Source organism: Pongo abelii, chromosome 19 (genome assembly GCF_028885655.2).
Source record: "Pongo abelii isolate AG06213 chromosome 19, NHGRI_mPonAbe1-v2.0_pri, whole genome shotgun sequence".
Lineage (NCBI taxonomy): Eukaryota > Metazoa > Chordata > Mammalia > Primates > Hominidae > Pongo > Pongo abelii.
In genome coordinates, this window is record NC_072004.2 from 47,831,327 (window position 1) to 47,846,896 (window position 15,570).

At 40.9% G+C, this 15,570-nt stretch overlaps 1 protein-coding gene across 1 annotated transcript in view; it reads right to left on the reverse strand.

Annotated features, from left to right (window-relative positions):
- Positions 1-5,517: 5,517 nt before the first annotated feature.
- LOC129051079 (acid-sensing ion channel 2) overlaps positions 5,518-15,570 on the reverse strand; it is a 388,338-nt gene continuing 378,285 nt past the window's right edge. Inside the window, exon 2 of the mRNA XM_063718096.1 lies at positions 5,518-7,183. Coding sequence (XP_063574166.1) covers positions 7,004-7,183 — 180 coding nt within the window. The 3' untranslated portion in view covers positions 5,518-7,003. The remainder of the gene's footprint in view (positions 7,184-15,570) is intronic.

A 15,570-nucleotide genomic window follows, 5' to 3' on the forward strand; every position in this document is an offset into this window, starting at 1 on the left:
CTGTTGAGGCCCTAGCACATGCCGACTCCTAGTAAAACCTGTGCAGTGAATGAGGAGGGAAGGCAACAGGTGCTGCCACAAGTCAAACAAGGAACAGATGAGCCAGCCTTGTTTCCCAAGTCTAATTTGCACATGGCTTTGTGATATTTAACCAAATGTGGGAAGAGACTAATATTTCTCCTATTTATCCCCAAGTCAGTCCTGAAACATATTCATCAGCAAACTCATTTCCTTCTCAGGATTTTTGGTAACTGTTTCACTTGTTTATTGAAAGGGAATGACAGCCCTGATTAAGTTCGTGCATATTCTTTATCTAAAGAGAAAGATCCTTAGAGGTCACTAATCCAATCGCTGTGTTTCTCCATGGGGAACCCAAAGCCTGGAGGTATAACAGTGAGCCCCTTTCAGCTTGGAGGTTGTGAAATACTGTGGTAACAGTCTTCTGTTCTAGCCAGGAAGGTGGGAAAATGTGGGGATGCAGCATGTGATTTAGAAAGAGATACGACCAGGTTGGAATCTTGGTTTGACTACTTATTACCTATGTATTACCAAGACCCCCTTCACTCTCTAAACGTCAGCTTCATCATCTATAACTGGAATGACATAACCTACTTCCTGGGTTTGTTTGCAAGAACACAGAACCTGACATAAAGTAAGTGCTCAAGCACTGGCAGCTCAATCCTCTGAGCTACCATAATACCCAACATGTCTGTTAGTGGTTGGCTTATGGGCTAGGCTGCCTCTCATCTAGGTACAAACAGTTCTCCCAGGAGTCCTGCATTGGACTTCAGAGGTAACACTTTAGATAATAAAGCATGCACTTTTTCTGACTTGTTTCCTTGCCTCTGTGTATGTATTTTCCGTGAGGACCTTGTGGGAAGGTGTGGCTGGTGGGTATTGATGGGGTTTCGATATGTGAGCTCCAGAGAAATTAGAAACCTATGAATTCCCCATATTTCTCATCATCTTTTACTTTATTATAATGGATCATTGAAGCAAATCCTTCATATTTTTCACTCTTTTCTAATATTCTTAGTCAGTGATGGCAATGGAACCCCAGCTTCAATGTTATTCCTCGGGTTTTTGGGAACAGAGGAGATGAGATAAACTTCAAGTCCTGAATTGATCAATAACTATGTTTATTCTTGATCTGATTTTTGTCCATATCAACTTTTGACAGGAAGAAGCAGACACAACAGAGGTAATGTTTGGGTGGGACACTATTAAGCCAACCAAGTAAATGGCCTGGGATGTGGTTGTGAGCTCTTCATAGGTTTACTCAAAATTAGGGAAATTCTATACCCAATACCTTGGATCATGGCAGGAAAGATGTCGTTATCTACAATTTTAGGGCTCGCTCTGTTGAAAGCAGCATGGTTGAAAATGGAAAGCTTGATCATAAATTTAGTTTTAGATTTTTAAGCATGAAATAATGGCCGCTTGCTGAGAAAGTTTGAGGTTGTTTTTATTTTTAATGATCACCTCAGTTGAGAAGTGCCTGCATGCAGAAGATATGCAGTGTAGACAGGAGACCCAAGTTCAATTCTGGACTCTACTAGCGACTTTCTCTGTGACTTTGGAGAAATATTGGCTGTGTGTCCTATAGACGTTGATCCTTTATTCTGCACCCTGTTCAGTAGTGGGGGCTTTATGCAGTCTTGCTTCTTATCACAGCTGTAAAGCTAACTAACTAGCTCGATGACACAAGGCTGGTAAATAATGACAGGCAGGATGAGATTTGAACCCAAGCCTTCTGGTTCCTGAAGCCCATTTCCATCCCACTGTGTCATATTTCATCTTCAGAAGACAAAGTCTGGAAGGACTTAGAAAAATAATCATGGAAATTTGTGGGTCTGGGGAAGGTTTAAACGCATAAAGTCAAGATAAGTTTGGAAGTAGATGTGTATCTCGAGTCCAGAGTCAGAAAACTGCCTCAGAAGCCCATGCCCCAGAAAGCTGTGTCCATGGCTGTTTCTCACTCTTCATGTTCCCATAGGCCATTAGTGGGTTTCAGCCTCCAGCTGTGTCTGTGAGTAGCAGCAAGGGCAGCAGGCTGATGTGCCTTACACTGATAGTGTCTCTTCTCTGATTAGTATTGGCCTTACTTCTTTCATTATGTATGTCCTTTCTGTTCCTTCATTCGCCAAACCTTTGGTCTGTATGTTGCAGGCACTGGACTACAGACCTGGACCACCAGTAATCCCAGACCTCTTCTGGGTTGGATAGAAGGCAGATCTGGGTACTCCATACACTGTTCTTTCCAGGCTTCAGCATTGGAAATTTTTCCAGCTGCTGGCTTTTATCACTACCTCTAACTCCATCCCATACCCTTGTTTTGGGTTCTTTCTGTTGGTTTATTTGGTGCCTGATCTGTTGAGGCTGCTCTGATAGTTATATTCTATGGAGTTGCCATTCTTCTCCATATCTGGCTTCTCTCTTTGCCCCCATAACCAGCTGCAGGGGGCTAAAACTGAGGAGAGTGGATTGTTCCAAATTCAGGCAGTTTGTCAAAAGTGAAGACATGGCCCAGAAGGGTGACTTAAAAAACAGAGAAGACACGGAGATTATAAGGAAATGACCCACAGGAACCATTCCTATAAGAGAGAGGAGCAATGGGGATGTGGTTTTCCACACTGGAGGTCTCAGAACTCCAAACAGACTACCTGAGATAAAGGGTATTATTTTTACTCTGAATGCCCAGGCGGGCCTACATACTAAGATTGGAAGCACTTATTAAGATAGGTAACTCTGTGTCCTTCATTTTGGGGCCAAGGACTATGAAGGACATCTGAAAGATACATTGTAGAGAAGGAAATTAAAAGAAAGCTCCTGATGACCATCTCAGACAGATATTAGCAGATATATGTGTGTCTGTGTATATATGTATGTATATAATTTTATACTTTTAACATTTATACTTTTGTAATTTTAAAATTATATACATATATATAAGTTTTTTAAAGAAAAAAGGCTGTATAGCAGTTATAAGTATGAGCTGATGAGCTATTGAATCAGATTCTATTGAAATATCACTCCTGCAACTTATTTGCTGGTTAACCTTGGGCAAATCACATAATCTCTTTGTGTCTCTAGTTCCCCATTGGTAGATGACATGGTTTGGCTGTGGCCCCACCCAAATCTCATCTTGAACTGTAGCTCCCACATCCCCATGTGTTGTGAGGTCTTTCCTGTGCTATTCTTGTGATAGTGAATTAAGTCTCACAAGATCTGATGGTTTTATAAAGGGGAGTTCCCCTGTGCAAGCTCTCTTGAAAGCAACCATGCAAGATGTCCCTCTGCTCTTCCTTTGTTTTTTGCCATGATTGTGAGGTCTCCTCAGCCATGTGGAGCTGTGAGTCCATTACACCTCTTTCCTTTATAAATTAGCCAGTCTCGGGTATGTCTTTATTAGCAGTGTGAGAACAGACTAATACAGTAGATGACAATATTAATGACACCCACCTCACAGGGTTGTGGAGAGCATTGAACAAGGTGATATACATGTGCACGTCTCTCTCCCCATCTTGCTCTCTACTTCCATCTCTATCTCTGTATGTACTCAATACCCAGCCCATAGTAAGTCCTGAACAAATGCTTGCTATTGCCATTACTTGATTCTGGAACTTCACTAAATTTACCATGTCTTCTATTTTTTGTCACCTCCCATCTGCATACCTTGCCTCCTTCCCTCTAAAGTGTAGCAGTAAATACCATATCATAAGAAGGGTCCTAGCCTTGTCTCTAGAGGCAGCAAGGTGGAAAAATCTATGTGTCCCACTGAGGCAGGAGGATGGGGTCAAAGAAGACAAAAGCAATAGGGTGAATTTGGCAGTGGGGTGCTACCTAAAAAGGTAGTGATCCTCTGGGAGCACTGGATGGAAGAGGGGAGACGTCTGGGATCCCCTCTGAGCCAGAGACAGAGTCCTGTGACACAATCATCATTCCATCCTTAACAGGATCCCTAACTGAGGCCCCTTTACACCCTGATCAGGAAGGTCCTAATGTTTCCTCTAAAGCTTCATGCACGTTCCACAGCATTTCTAGCCTGCACCTAATTCTAGCTAATTAGAGCAGGGGAACGCACTACCTCCTCTGAGGAGCTCCATCTTGCTATGTCTGGCAGTTCACCACCATTACCCTCACTCAACATCAGTTTTATAATCTCATAATGGGTTTTTCTAAAATTCACAAGCACTAAAAGACCTCAAAACTATAAAAACCTAAGGTTTCTTTGGACACTATTGAATCTAAGGAGAGAATCATAAAGAAAAATTCTTGGCTACTGTTTAATCCCTAAAAGCAGCTGTATCCAAATTTTATCAACAAAATGTTTATGGTCTTAAAGATGTAGTATAGCTCTTTAAATAAGAGATTTATAAGATAAATTTTAGTTATTTTATCTACTTTAGTAATAAATATATCTAATTAAATACTTGAAAGTGCATTTAATTTTTAATCCAGGAAGTCATTCATGATTGAGGCAATTTAAACAACTTGGGAAAAACCTCAAACCCTGATGAAATTCCATTAGCTATGTGGATACTTTAATGGTACATTGAACTAATGTTGAATTATGGTGATTCTCTGTTGAGATACCTATGCAGTCTATCAATTCCCTTTTGGGAATTCATGCTTTTAGCTTTTAATGATTGATTCAGTTGATTAGATGGATACAATACAGTTTCAAGGTTATCTTTTATAGTTCACTCCTCAGAGGAAGAACATTTGCTCCAGCCTTCCCTTGAAATTCAGTGGTCCCATAGAGCTTACGTAAGCATGGTTCCTCTTAGAACTGCCCTGTGTGTTTATGTTTTGCCACCTTCATGGCATATGATGGAGGGCACAGAGACATCCCTTTTTGGGGGAGTGAGGCACGATTGGGAGCTGCTTCCAGTCTGTTTCTAAAATCAGGGCTATAGCAACTCCAACCATCTGTCAACCAACCATATGCGAGGTCCCGTGATCTCAGACTGAATTTTTTCATGAAGGTCACCTTTCCCTTTAACAGATAGATTCACAGGGCTGGAGGAACATTGGTGATCACGTAGCCCATTGCCTTTATTTCACCAATGAGGAAACAGGCCCAGAGAGGGCAGATGGTTTTCCAGTGTTTCAGAGCTAGGGAAGGACTGGAATACAGGTGCTCCACTCGCCCATCACATGCTTTTTCTACCACGCCTTATTACCTCTGTGTTCCTAAGGATCCAGGGTAGTGCAGACTGGACCAGACCTTATGATTTGATTTTCATGTTCTAGGGGTGGAGTGGGAGAGATATAGGGTGGAAAAGGAGGGAAGTCATTAAAACGAAAAGTAGTGTCAGACATAGTGTCTGTCTACCCTCAAGGATCTTTTTTATAACCTTAATAGAGAAGCAGTACAAATATACTCGAAGCAATTAGGAGAACATTATAAGACAATATATAATTAGGTACTAAATTACATGGCACAGAGAATGGAGAAAGCTTTATGTATTGTAAAAGCCTGGAAGTCTTTATGAAGGGGTTGGGCACATAAAGTTGCTTTGAATCTTGAAAGCACATAGTTTATTGAACAGATGAGGGTTTCTTCTGTATGTTAGAAATAGCTTGAGATTTTGATGTGGCTCTGGAGTCAAACAGCTTTGAGAAGCTTACAGAAATACTTCAAGCCTCAGCTTTCTTATCTATTAAATGGGAATAAAATACAATCATTGAGAGAAGGTTTGTCTAAACAGAAATATTCAATTGCAGCCAGAGGAGTTAAACTGAGCTTCTCACACAAGGAACATTGGACAGGGAGAAAAAGATGACATGTTTCCCTAGTATTTTCTTTACTTTAGACCCATAGGACTAGGTCCTAGGTCCTGTTGCAGCTCACTCTTTTTTTTTTTTTTTTTTTTTTGAGACGGAGTCTTGCTCTGTCGCTGAGGCTGGAGTGCAGTGGCTTGATCTCGGCTCACTGAAAGCTCTGCCTCCCAGGTTCACGCCATTCTGCCTCAGCCTCCCAAGTAGCTGGGACTACAGGCGCCAGCCACCACACCCAGCTATTTTTTTTTTTTTTGTATTTTTAGTAGAGATGGGGTTTCATCGTGTTAGCCAGGATGGTCTTGATCTCCTGACCTTGTGATCCACCTGCTTAGGCCTCCCAAAGTGCTGGGATTACAGTTGTGAACCACAGCACCCGGCCACAGCTCACTCTTATTTATGAGGGAAGGACCACCAAACAACAACTTACTACAGTATTTTTTTTCTTTTTCTTTTTTATTTTACTTTAAGTTCTGGTATACATGTGCAGAATGTGCAGGTTTGTTACACAGATATACATGTACCATGATGGTTTGCTGCACCTATCAACCCGTCATCTAGGTTTTAAGCCCTGTGTACATTAGGTATTTGTCCTAATGCTCTCCCTCCTCTTTCCCTCCACTCCTGACAGGCCCCAGTGTGTGATGTTCCCCTCCCTGTGTCCATGTGTTCTCATTGTTCAACTTCCACTTATGAGTGAGAACATGCGGTATTTGGTTTTCTGTTCCTGTGTTAGTTTGCTGAGGATGATGGTTTCCAGCTTCATCCATGTCCCTATAAAGGACATGAACTCATTCTTTTTTATGGCTGCATGGTATTCCATGGTGTATATGTGCCACATTTTCTTTATCCGGTCTATCATTGATGGGCATTTGGGTTGGTTCCAAGTTTTGCTATTGAAAATAGTGCTGCAATAAGCATACATGTGCTTGTGTCTTTATACCCAAAGGATTAGAAATCATTCTACAGGCTTTTTAAATCTGAGGGTATTTAGTCTTCACCTATCCCTTCATTTACATATAGTGCTCTGTAATCTTGATATGCCTTTGATTCACTGAGGCTCCTCTAGGGGTTGGGATGAGAGGGCCATGTGATATCATTGGTGCACAATACGGAAAGAGCTCAAATCTATCTGGAAACCTTTTAGTCTTTGTGAGAAGGCATCATCTTTGTGAGAAGTGATCTTCCATCTTGTCACCTTATCAGTAACTTGTATGACCTAAATACACAAGAAAGAGGTAAGATTATTGGACGAAACCTCCAAGAAGAACATATGAAGAGCTGGTGAAATTGCTTGGTGGACTCGGCGCTTCCTCATCTCCTGATGCCTCTTGGTAGGGGATGTGAATGTGGAGATGAACTTGGAGTGAAATGTGAAGATGACGTGAGAGCACGTAAACTGGAAAAAAAAGGGTGAAACATTACAGTGTTATTCGTATATGCATTGATAAAATATCTTCTATTTAGTTCCACTTTGGTGTTTTATTGCCCACTCCCATAATGTAGGTGAACATAATGTAGACAAAAACAATTCTGAAAATTCTGACAACCAGACCAGTCTTGCTCATCTTCTCATAACTCATGGCTTCCAAAAGCCATTGGCTGCTAAAAGAAAGGAAGGCTTCTAGCAGAAGAAACACCTAGTTCTTAGGGTTGTATGATGGATAAGTGAAATAGGAGTATAAAGTGTCTGTCACAGAGCCTGGAATACAGTAAATATATAATAAATAGATATTTGTTTCCTAGACTGCAGTTCCCTGAGATGTGTGTTGTTTACTTAAAGCCAAAATGAACTACAACAACCACTAGTTTCCGTTGATAGGTTGACCCTGTCTCTGACTTCCAGCCTATGCACTGGAGAGAAAGGTCTTCCCTGAGAAAGAGACCCCACCTGGTCAAGAAAAGGGTGGGGTTTGAGGGTAAGGAGAGAGTTGATGAGATCCACCCTTAGTCATGGAACAGAAAAGCAGACCATTCACTGACAGCCACTAAAAAATGGAGTTAGAGACATAGAAAAGGGGTGCATTGTAGGATTCTGGGAGCTTTGTCTTTTTTCCTTGTTAGCTTTGGTTCTTGATGTCTGTGTTTCTATCATTAATTAAAAAATGCTGAAATAAGAAGGTCTCTTTTGCTTGTTTTCAGAGATATATGGATGGGGATACACCTGATATTGTTGTGGATAGTCACCTGGGGGACAGCAGAAAGTGACAGCTGTGCAGACGACAGAAAGCAGTTAGACTTCCTGGAGTTGTTGGGAAGATAGGAGCGGAATATTGTGCAATTGCTCCAAGGCAGGACATTATGTTAAACTTTTGTTTTGTTTTGTTTTGTTTTGTTTTGTTTGTGAGATTGAGTCTCACTCTGTCACCCAGGCTGGAGTGCAGTGGTGCGATCTCAGCTCACTGCAAACTCCACCTCCCAGGTTCAAGCAATTCTCCTGACTCAGCCTCCTGAGTAGCTGGGATTACAGGCCACCATGCCTGCCTAACTGTTGTATTTTTAGTAGTGACGAGGTTTCACCATGTTGGTCAGACTCGTCTTGAACCCCTGACCTCGTGACCCACCCCGCTGGTCCTCCCAAAGTGCTGGGATTACAGGCATGAGCCAGGGCGCCCAGCCTATGTTAAACATTTTTACTCAGAAGCTGTTAATTAGTTCTCTTGTCTATATAAACATAATCATTTTAAAATTAAGATATATAATAATATAGCACCTACTGTTCAATCCAAAGCAGAAATATTTTCTCCAGAATCACTGAAAGGGAGGGTGATTATGCTTGCATATGTTCAACAAAGAGGATTTCACCCTATTCATAGGCAACTTTTCCTATAACTGAGTTTTAAAAATAAATTCTATTCCACTTATTAGAAAGCTCTTCCTTATAATTAAGCTGAAATCTGGCTTCCTCAGATTTTTTTTTCTTGGCTTGTAACTAAGGTCTACTACAGCACAATGGTTTGTCCAGACTTATAGATCTTCCATCTTGTCACCTCATCAATAACTTGTAACTTCTAATTGCTTCTCTTCAGTCTTATTCTGAGGGAAGAGAAGGTAGGGTGGTCCTCTTTTTCTAGGCATCAACTTCCTGTCCTACCTTTCTCCCTCCTTTTTGTCAAAATAAAAGTGGGCCCTTCACCTGTTCTTGGCATGAGCATGATGTTTGCAGGGTGGGGAGATGAGTCCCAGTCGAGCCTGAAAACAACTTGTGGTCATTTGGACCTCCCATCTCTAACAGCTAAGCATCTAGTACTATTATATTTTCTTATGGCGTCTCTCTCTAGGTGTTTTTAAACATATTTACATTAAAAACATTTTTTTTTAACTTTAAGTTCTGGAATATATGTGCAGAAGTTGCAAGTTTGTTACATAGGTATACATGTGCCATGGTGGTTTCCTGCACTTATCAACCAGTCATCTAGATTTTAAGCCCCACACGCATTAGGTATTTATCCTAACTCTCTCCCTCCCCTTGCCCCCTACCCTCTGATAGGTCCCATTGTCTGATGGTCCCCTCCCTGTGTCTATGTGTTCTCATTGTTCAAATTCCACTTATGGGAGTTATATTTACATTTCAAAAGCAAGTCCTGCAGGGCACGGTGGCTCAGGCCTATAATTCCAGCACTTTAGGAGGCCAAAGTGGGTGGATCATCCGAGGTCAGGAGTTTGAGACCAGCCTGGCCAACATAGTAAAACCCCATCTCTACTAAAAATACAAAATTAGCAAGGGGTGATGGCATGCACCTGTAATCCCAGCTACTTGGGAGGCTGAGGCAGGAGAATCACTTAGACCAGGAGGTGGAGGTTGCAGTGAACAGAGATTGTACCACTGCACTCCAGCCTGGGTGACAGAGTAAGGCTCTGTCAAAAAAAAAACAAAAAAAAAAAACAAAAAAAAAACAAGTCCTTACAAATTTGGCTGCCCTTTTAAGAAAATGCTGAAAATCTATAATTTATATTTGCATATAAATTATGTTGTACTTCTTCTCCTCCCTAGTCTAGATTTTGGGGGCCTGCTCATACATATCCCACTAAGTCATGGAGGATTTTATTTCCCCAGACGTGAGATTGAAATATGTTGTGAAAGCACTGCCTAATGATCCCTCCTGGATCTCTTGTGGATTAAGTGTCCCTCAAGTGCTGGGAAAGTTCCACAGTATCACTGAGTTCCTGCCTTGGTTCAGGCCAGATCCTACATTCTGGGCTACCCTGAAGACCAAGACCACACTGTCTTCCCTTAAAGAATTTTCAATCATTTCTTTTCCTTTGGATGAGACTATCATTAGGCAGATTGATAAAGTTATTATTACTTTCTTAAAATCTTTCTCTGACCTGAAGTAAAAAAAAAAAAAAAAAATAGAGTCCTGCAAAGTTTTGGTCAAAGAAATGTCACTCCTGATTTGATTTGGGAACTGTCAGTGTTTGTGCATATGGGGCACTGAGCTCCGCACGCATCCACATCAGCCTCCTCCCTACTGACAGCAGGCCTGTCTCTCCCAGGGACACAGATATCATTATTCCTTTGCAAGTGCATGGCACACTGTCAGGAGTTTGTTCTAGAAGAGCGAAAAGGCCCAGAAACAATCTTGAAGAGGACAGAGGAGGGAAGGGATGGAGAACAAGCCTCCCTGTCCTGTTGACTTGGAAACTCTTCCCTTTGGAGCAGCGGCAAATCAGCCCCCATGTCCCTTCCTAGCCTCTGTTTTGTTGTTGTTGTTGTTGTTGTCCTTTTTCATTTTTACCCTCTCTTCTCTTGTCCCCAAAGTATTGTTGTGAGATACGAGGAAAAGAGAGGGCAAAAACCATCATAGTTCATTACTATCAACAGAAAGGGAATAACTGGAGTTATTTCTTATCATCACCTCAACTGCTTTACCAATATTCATCTCTAGCCTTAAAAGAGGAGGGAGGACCTACATCACTGGTTAAGGATTTTGTCCTTTTATTCTCCCTCAATGTAGCAATAACGTAGTTAACTGTTGGCCTAGATAGACTAGCAAAGTGGTATCAAAATATAGCTGGTTTCGTGTGAGAGAGAAGATGAATTCTCCACAATTTCTGACTTCTCACATCAGCAAGGAAAATCCAGAAATCACTGGAGACCTAGGAAGGCCAGGCATACATAGTAACAGGGCACTAAATCATTAACAGCAGGCAGAGGATCTCAGTATATCAATGTTAAACACAAGCTTGAGCCTCTGACTGACCAGAAGGCCTAATGACAGGCAGGCAGCCTTCTAGACAAAGGCAGTTCAGGACATTGGAGAGATCCACTGGCAGTGAGATAGAGACTACAAATCAAAAGTTTATCAAGTTGCCCTTTATTTACACCCAGCCCTGGAATCTGAAGCCAACCAGTAGACTGCTGCAAATCTCCAAATCTTTAGCAATAGCCAGACTTTACCACTGTCACCTGTTAAAAGTGTCATGTTGGCATCTAAAGATTAGAAAATATCTAAACTTAAAGTTAACTATGTTTTTGCCACAGGATCCAGCAACTCCATTTCTGGAATATATTTACTCCAGATCAATGTATATAAATATATTCCAAAGAGTAGATTCTGAAATACATGCCAGATAATGCAGGTTTCTATGCAGGCCTTTTGGAAGGCAGGCACAACATTTCCTTTGTGCTGTTTGATTTTTATAGTGGGGACTTAGAACAAACACAGGCACCTACTGTTGGAATATGGACAAGTATAATATGGCAAGTACATATTACGGAATATTATGTAGTAGTTAGATAAAATTAACAAGATATATGTGTAACAACATAGATAGTTTTTTAAAATACTGTTGATTGAAACAAAGTTTGAAACAATGAGAGTTATAGTTGAATCTTAAGTAGACACACATGCTTAAAGATCAAATATGTTAAAATGGGAGGCTGCATTGGAAATACAAAATAAGAAGAAAAGTAAAGAAAATTTAATTTTCTTTGATTGAGGTGGTTTTTATGGAGGGGCAATTGGCAAATTACCTCCGTAAGATTATAAGCATCCCAAGGGCCAATGTTATGTCTGTTTCGTTTACCATTGCATCTCTAGCATCAAGTGCAGTATTGGTTTTATAGAAATATTCTAAAATAATTGTTGAATTAATTACCTTATTAATTAAAAAAAACCCAGAGAACCAAAGAAGAAGAGGAAAAGGGGGTTACTGGAGTACTGAAAGATCCAAATAGGCTATCTGCATTCCTTTGTAATCAGGGAGCAGATAGTATACGCTGTTTTAATGAGACCTTCCATTCTCTTTGTGTGTGTGTGTATATGCGTGTGTGTGTGTGTATCTATGTGTTTGTGTTTGTGTGTGTGCCTGTGTAGAAGACCTGGGTGTTGGAGCAGGAGGAATTATGTATCCCCCATCAAATGTCATGGTAATGGTCTCAGATAGAAGCGGCATGATGAAAAATGGAAGAGACCTAGACCAGAAGTTAGTCTTGGCCTCTTCTTTCTGAGATTTGTGTTTGATATCTATGAAGGCATTAGTACTGCATCACAGACTTATTGGTGGTTTAAAATAATCTATTGCAGCTGGGCACACTGGCTCATGCCTGTAATCTGAGCACTTTAGGTGGCCAAAGTGGGAGGATCGCTTGAGCCAAGGAGCTCGAGACCAGCCTGGGCAACATAGTGAAACCCTGTCTTGACAACAAATGATAATAAAAAACAATTAGCTGGGCTTGGTGGCACACACCTGTAATTCCAGCTACTCAGGAGGCTGAGGTGAGAGGATCACTTGAGGCCAGAAACTGGAGGCTGCAGTGAATCGTGATCATGCCACTGCACTTCATCCTGGATGGGAGTAAGACCCTATCTCAATAAACAACTAAATAAAAGTAAAATAAACTATTGCATATGGGCATGTTTAGACAGTTTAACTAGTTTGCCACATCTGTATAAGTCATTATCATCTTGCCAAAGTAGTACAGTCTGCTGTCAGTATCAACTTCTGTACTGCTCAGATGTCAATTATTATCTTTTGCTTTCAAAGCCACTCATCTAGCTAGGGGGAACTTCATAGCAGAGCCAGGGCATGGAGTTTTAGTAGCTATCCGTGAAGAGTGCATTATACCCATGAGAGCACTGTATTTCCTACTCTAAACACATTCCAGGCAAGGTCCTTTTTTAGATGAGTCTTCTTCCATTGGAGATCTCTAGAAGCTCATCAAATAACATCCAGGCCCAGCTGTTGGTTTTTGATGGTTTCTGTAAGAGATAGTTTTTGTCTCATGTGAATCAAGACAGATACCAGTTAACCACAGTCTCATCAGTGGCAGAGTTATAAAGGGCCATTCACTGGGGGAAGGAAAGTTTCTTTTGCCTGTGGGGACATAACAAATACAGCCAGGTTTAATATGGAAGAAGGGAAAAAGGGAGTGTACTTCCAAAAGCCCTTAACCTACTGTTGTTCCAAGGTATAAGGTAACCAATGAAACATTTGTATGCTATTTTAGAAAGACATTAAATAACACAATTTTTATTCTTTCTCACTGCAACAAATTTATCTTTGCCCCAAGAGAGTGCTGCCTCTGTCTCTCTGTGGAACTAAACTATGATCTTCCCAGAGATGTAAGAAGTTTCTGAGAGCCCTCCTATGCCCAGGCAGTGTCCTGTTCACCATGTTGGCCAGGCAATGGGGATTTGGAGGACTACACCTAGGACAGTATTCCAAAAAAGACAAAAAAATAGTAAAAGGAAAAGGGGGTAAAATAGATAACTCTGTTTGGTGTGCTCATTCATATTTTCAATAAATATTTATTAAGTCTTTGCCATATGCCTAGCACTGTGGGTGTAGTAATGAATAAGACAGGTGTGATCTCCATTCTCATGGAACTTTCACATTGTGAGATTGTAATTCAAGGGATCCCCAACTTTTTGACCTGGCCTCAGAGGCATTCTAGCCTAGTGGTCAAGGGAGTTGGCTCTGGGGCCAGACTCTTTGGGTTCTAGTTCTGGCTGGACCTACTACTGTTGGTTTGCCTGAATTTGGACAGGTTGCTGTATTGGTTAAAGGAAGTTAATTGCAATGCAAACCTCTTCCAACTTTTAGTCAAATCTGTTTTACATCTCTTACACATGAATTGCTCATTCCGGCCATCAGTACTTTGTACGTATTTTCCCCTACTTCTTGTTCATTGATTTGTCTATAAGTTGCTTAAAGAGCTCAAATCTTGTGAACCCTAAGAAATATTCACAGATAAACCCCAGGTCATCTTAATTATTATTTACTCCCTCCTCCTCTCACCTGCATTTCTGTTCCAACAACCTTAGATTTCCACAATACCACTCTGACTTGTTCTCACTTCTGTTGTCATCTCTGGGTTCAGAGAAGACAAGTGACTAGCGGAAGATCACATAGATAATTTCTAATGTTAGAGCTGGGATCCAAATTCTAGTCTATCTGATTTCAAATTCTGTGACTTTTGCTATGCTCTTCTGACTTATATCACATCATACGGGACTCTAATAAAATATACTATTTCAATCACTGCCATTTTATTGAGTCTTCACTATATTCCAGGTCCTGTATAAAATATACATAATTGCTATACATATTAATTATCATACTTTATTTTATTTTTTAGAGATGGGATTTCACCATGTTTCCCAGGCTGATCTTGAAATCTTGAGCTCAAGTGATCCACCTGCCTCAGCCTCCCAAAGTGCTGGGATTACAGGTGCAAGTCACTGTGCCCAGCATATGAAATACTAATTATATATTATATAATTATTAACATTTTAGAGGCTAATAATTATGTCTATCATATATAATATGTATCCTACACACATATGAATAATTATGTATATCATATATTATATATACACACACACACATATGTAATTATCTCATTTACCCCTCATACAGCTTTTTTTTTTTTTTTTTTTTTTTTTTTGTAGACAGTCTCACTCTGTTACCCAGGCTGGAGTACAGTGGCTCGATATTGGTTCACTGCAACCTCTACCTCCTGGGTTCAAGCAATTCTCATGCTTCCCAGGTAGCTGGGATTGCAGGCATGTGCCACCACATTCAGCTAGTTTTTTGTATTTTTAGTAGAGACGGAGTTTCACCATGTTGGCCAGGCTGATCTTGAACTCCTGGCCTCAAATTCACCTGCCTTTTTAGAGATGGGATTTCACCATGTTTCCCAGGCTGGTCTTGAAATCTTGAGCTCAAGTGATCCACCTGCCTCAGCATCCCAAAGTGCTGGAATTACAGGCGTGAGCCTCTGGGCCCAGCCTACCCTTCATAAAGCTTTAAGAGGCAGGTACTATTATTATCCCCATTTTATAGATAAGGAAACTAAGGCTTGCAGAAGTTAAGCAGGTTTTGGCCGGGTGCAGTGGCTCAGACCTGTAATCCCAGCACTCTGGGAGGCTGAGGTAGGCGGATCACAAGATCAGGAGTTTGAGACCAGCCTGACCAACATGGTGAAACCCTGTCTCTACTAAAAATACAAAAATTAGCTGGGTGTGATGGTGTGCGCCTGTAATCCCAGCTACTCAGGAGGCTGAGGCAGGAGAATCGCTTGAATCTGGGAGGCAGAGTTTACAGTAAGCCAAGATCACGCCACTGCACTCCAGCCTGGGTGACAGAGCAAGACTCCGTCTCAAAAAAAAAGTTAAGCAGGTTTCCCAAGGTCACAAAACAAAAAAGATGAAATTTGAATCTGAATCTGTGAATTTGTATCCTTTTCATTATTTGTGTTTTACAGTACTTAGTACACTGGTTGTCCAACAGTTATGCCAAAATAAGTGCTAACTGATCAATAAATTATATGTGAGTTCC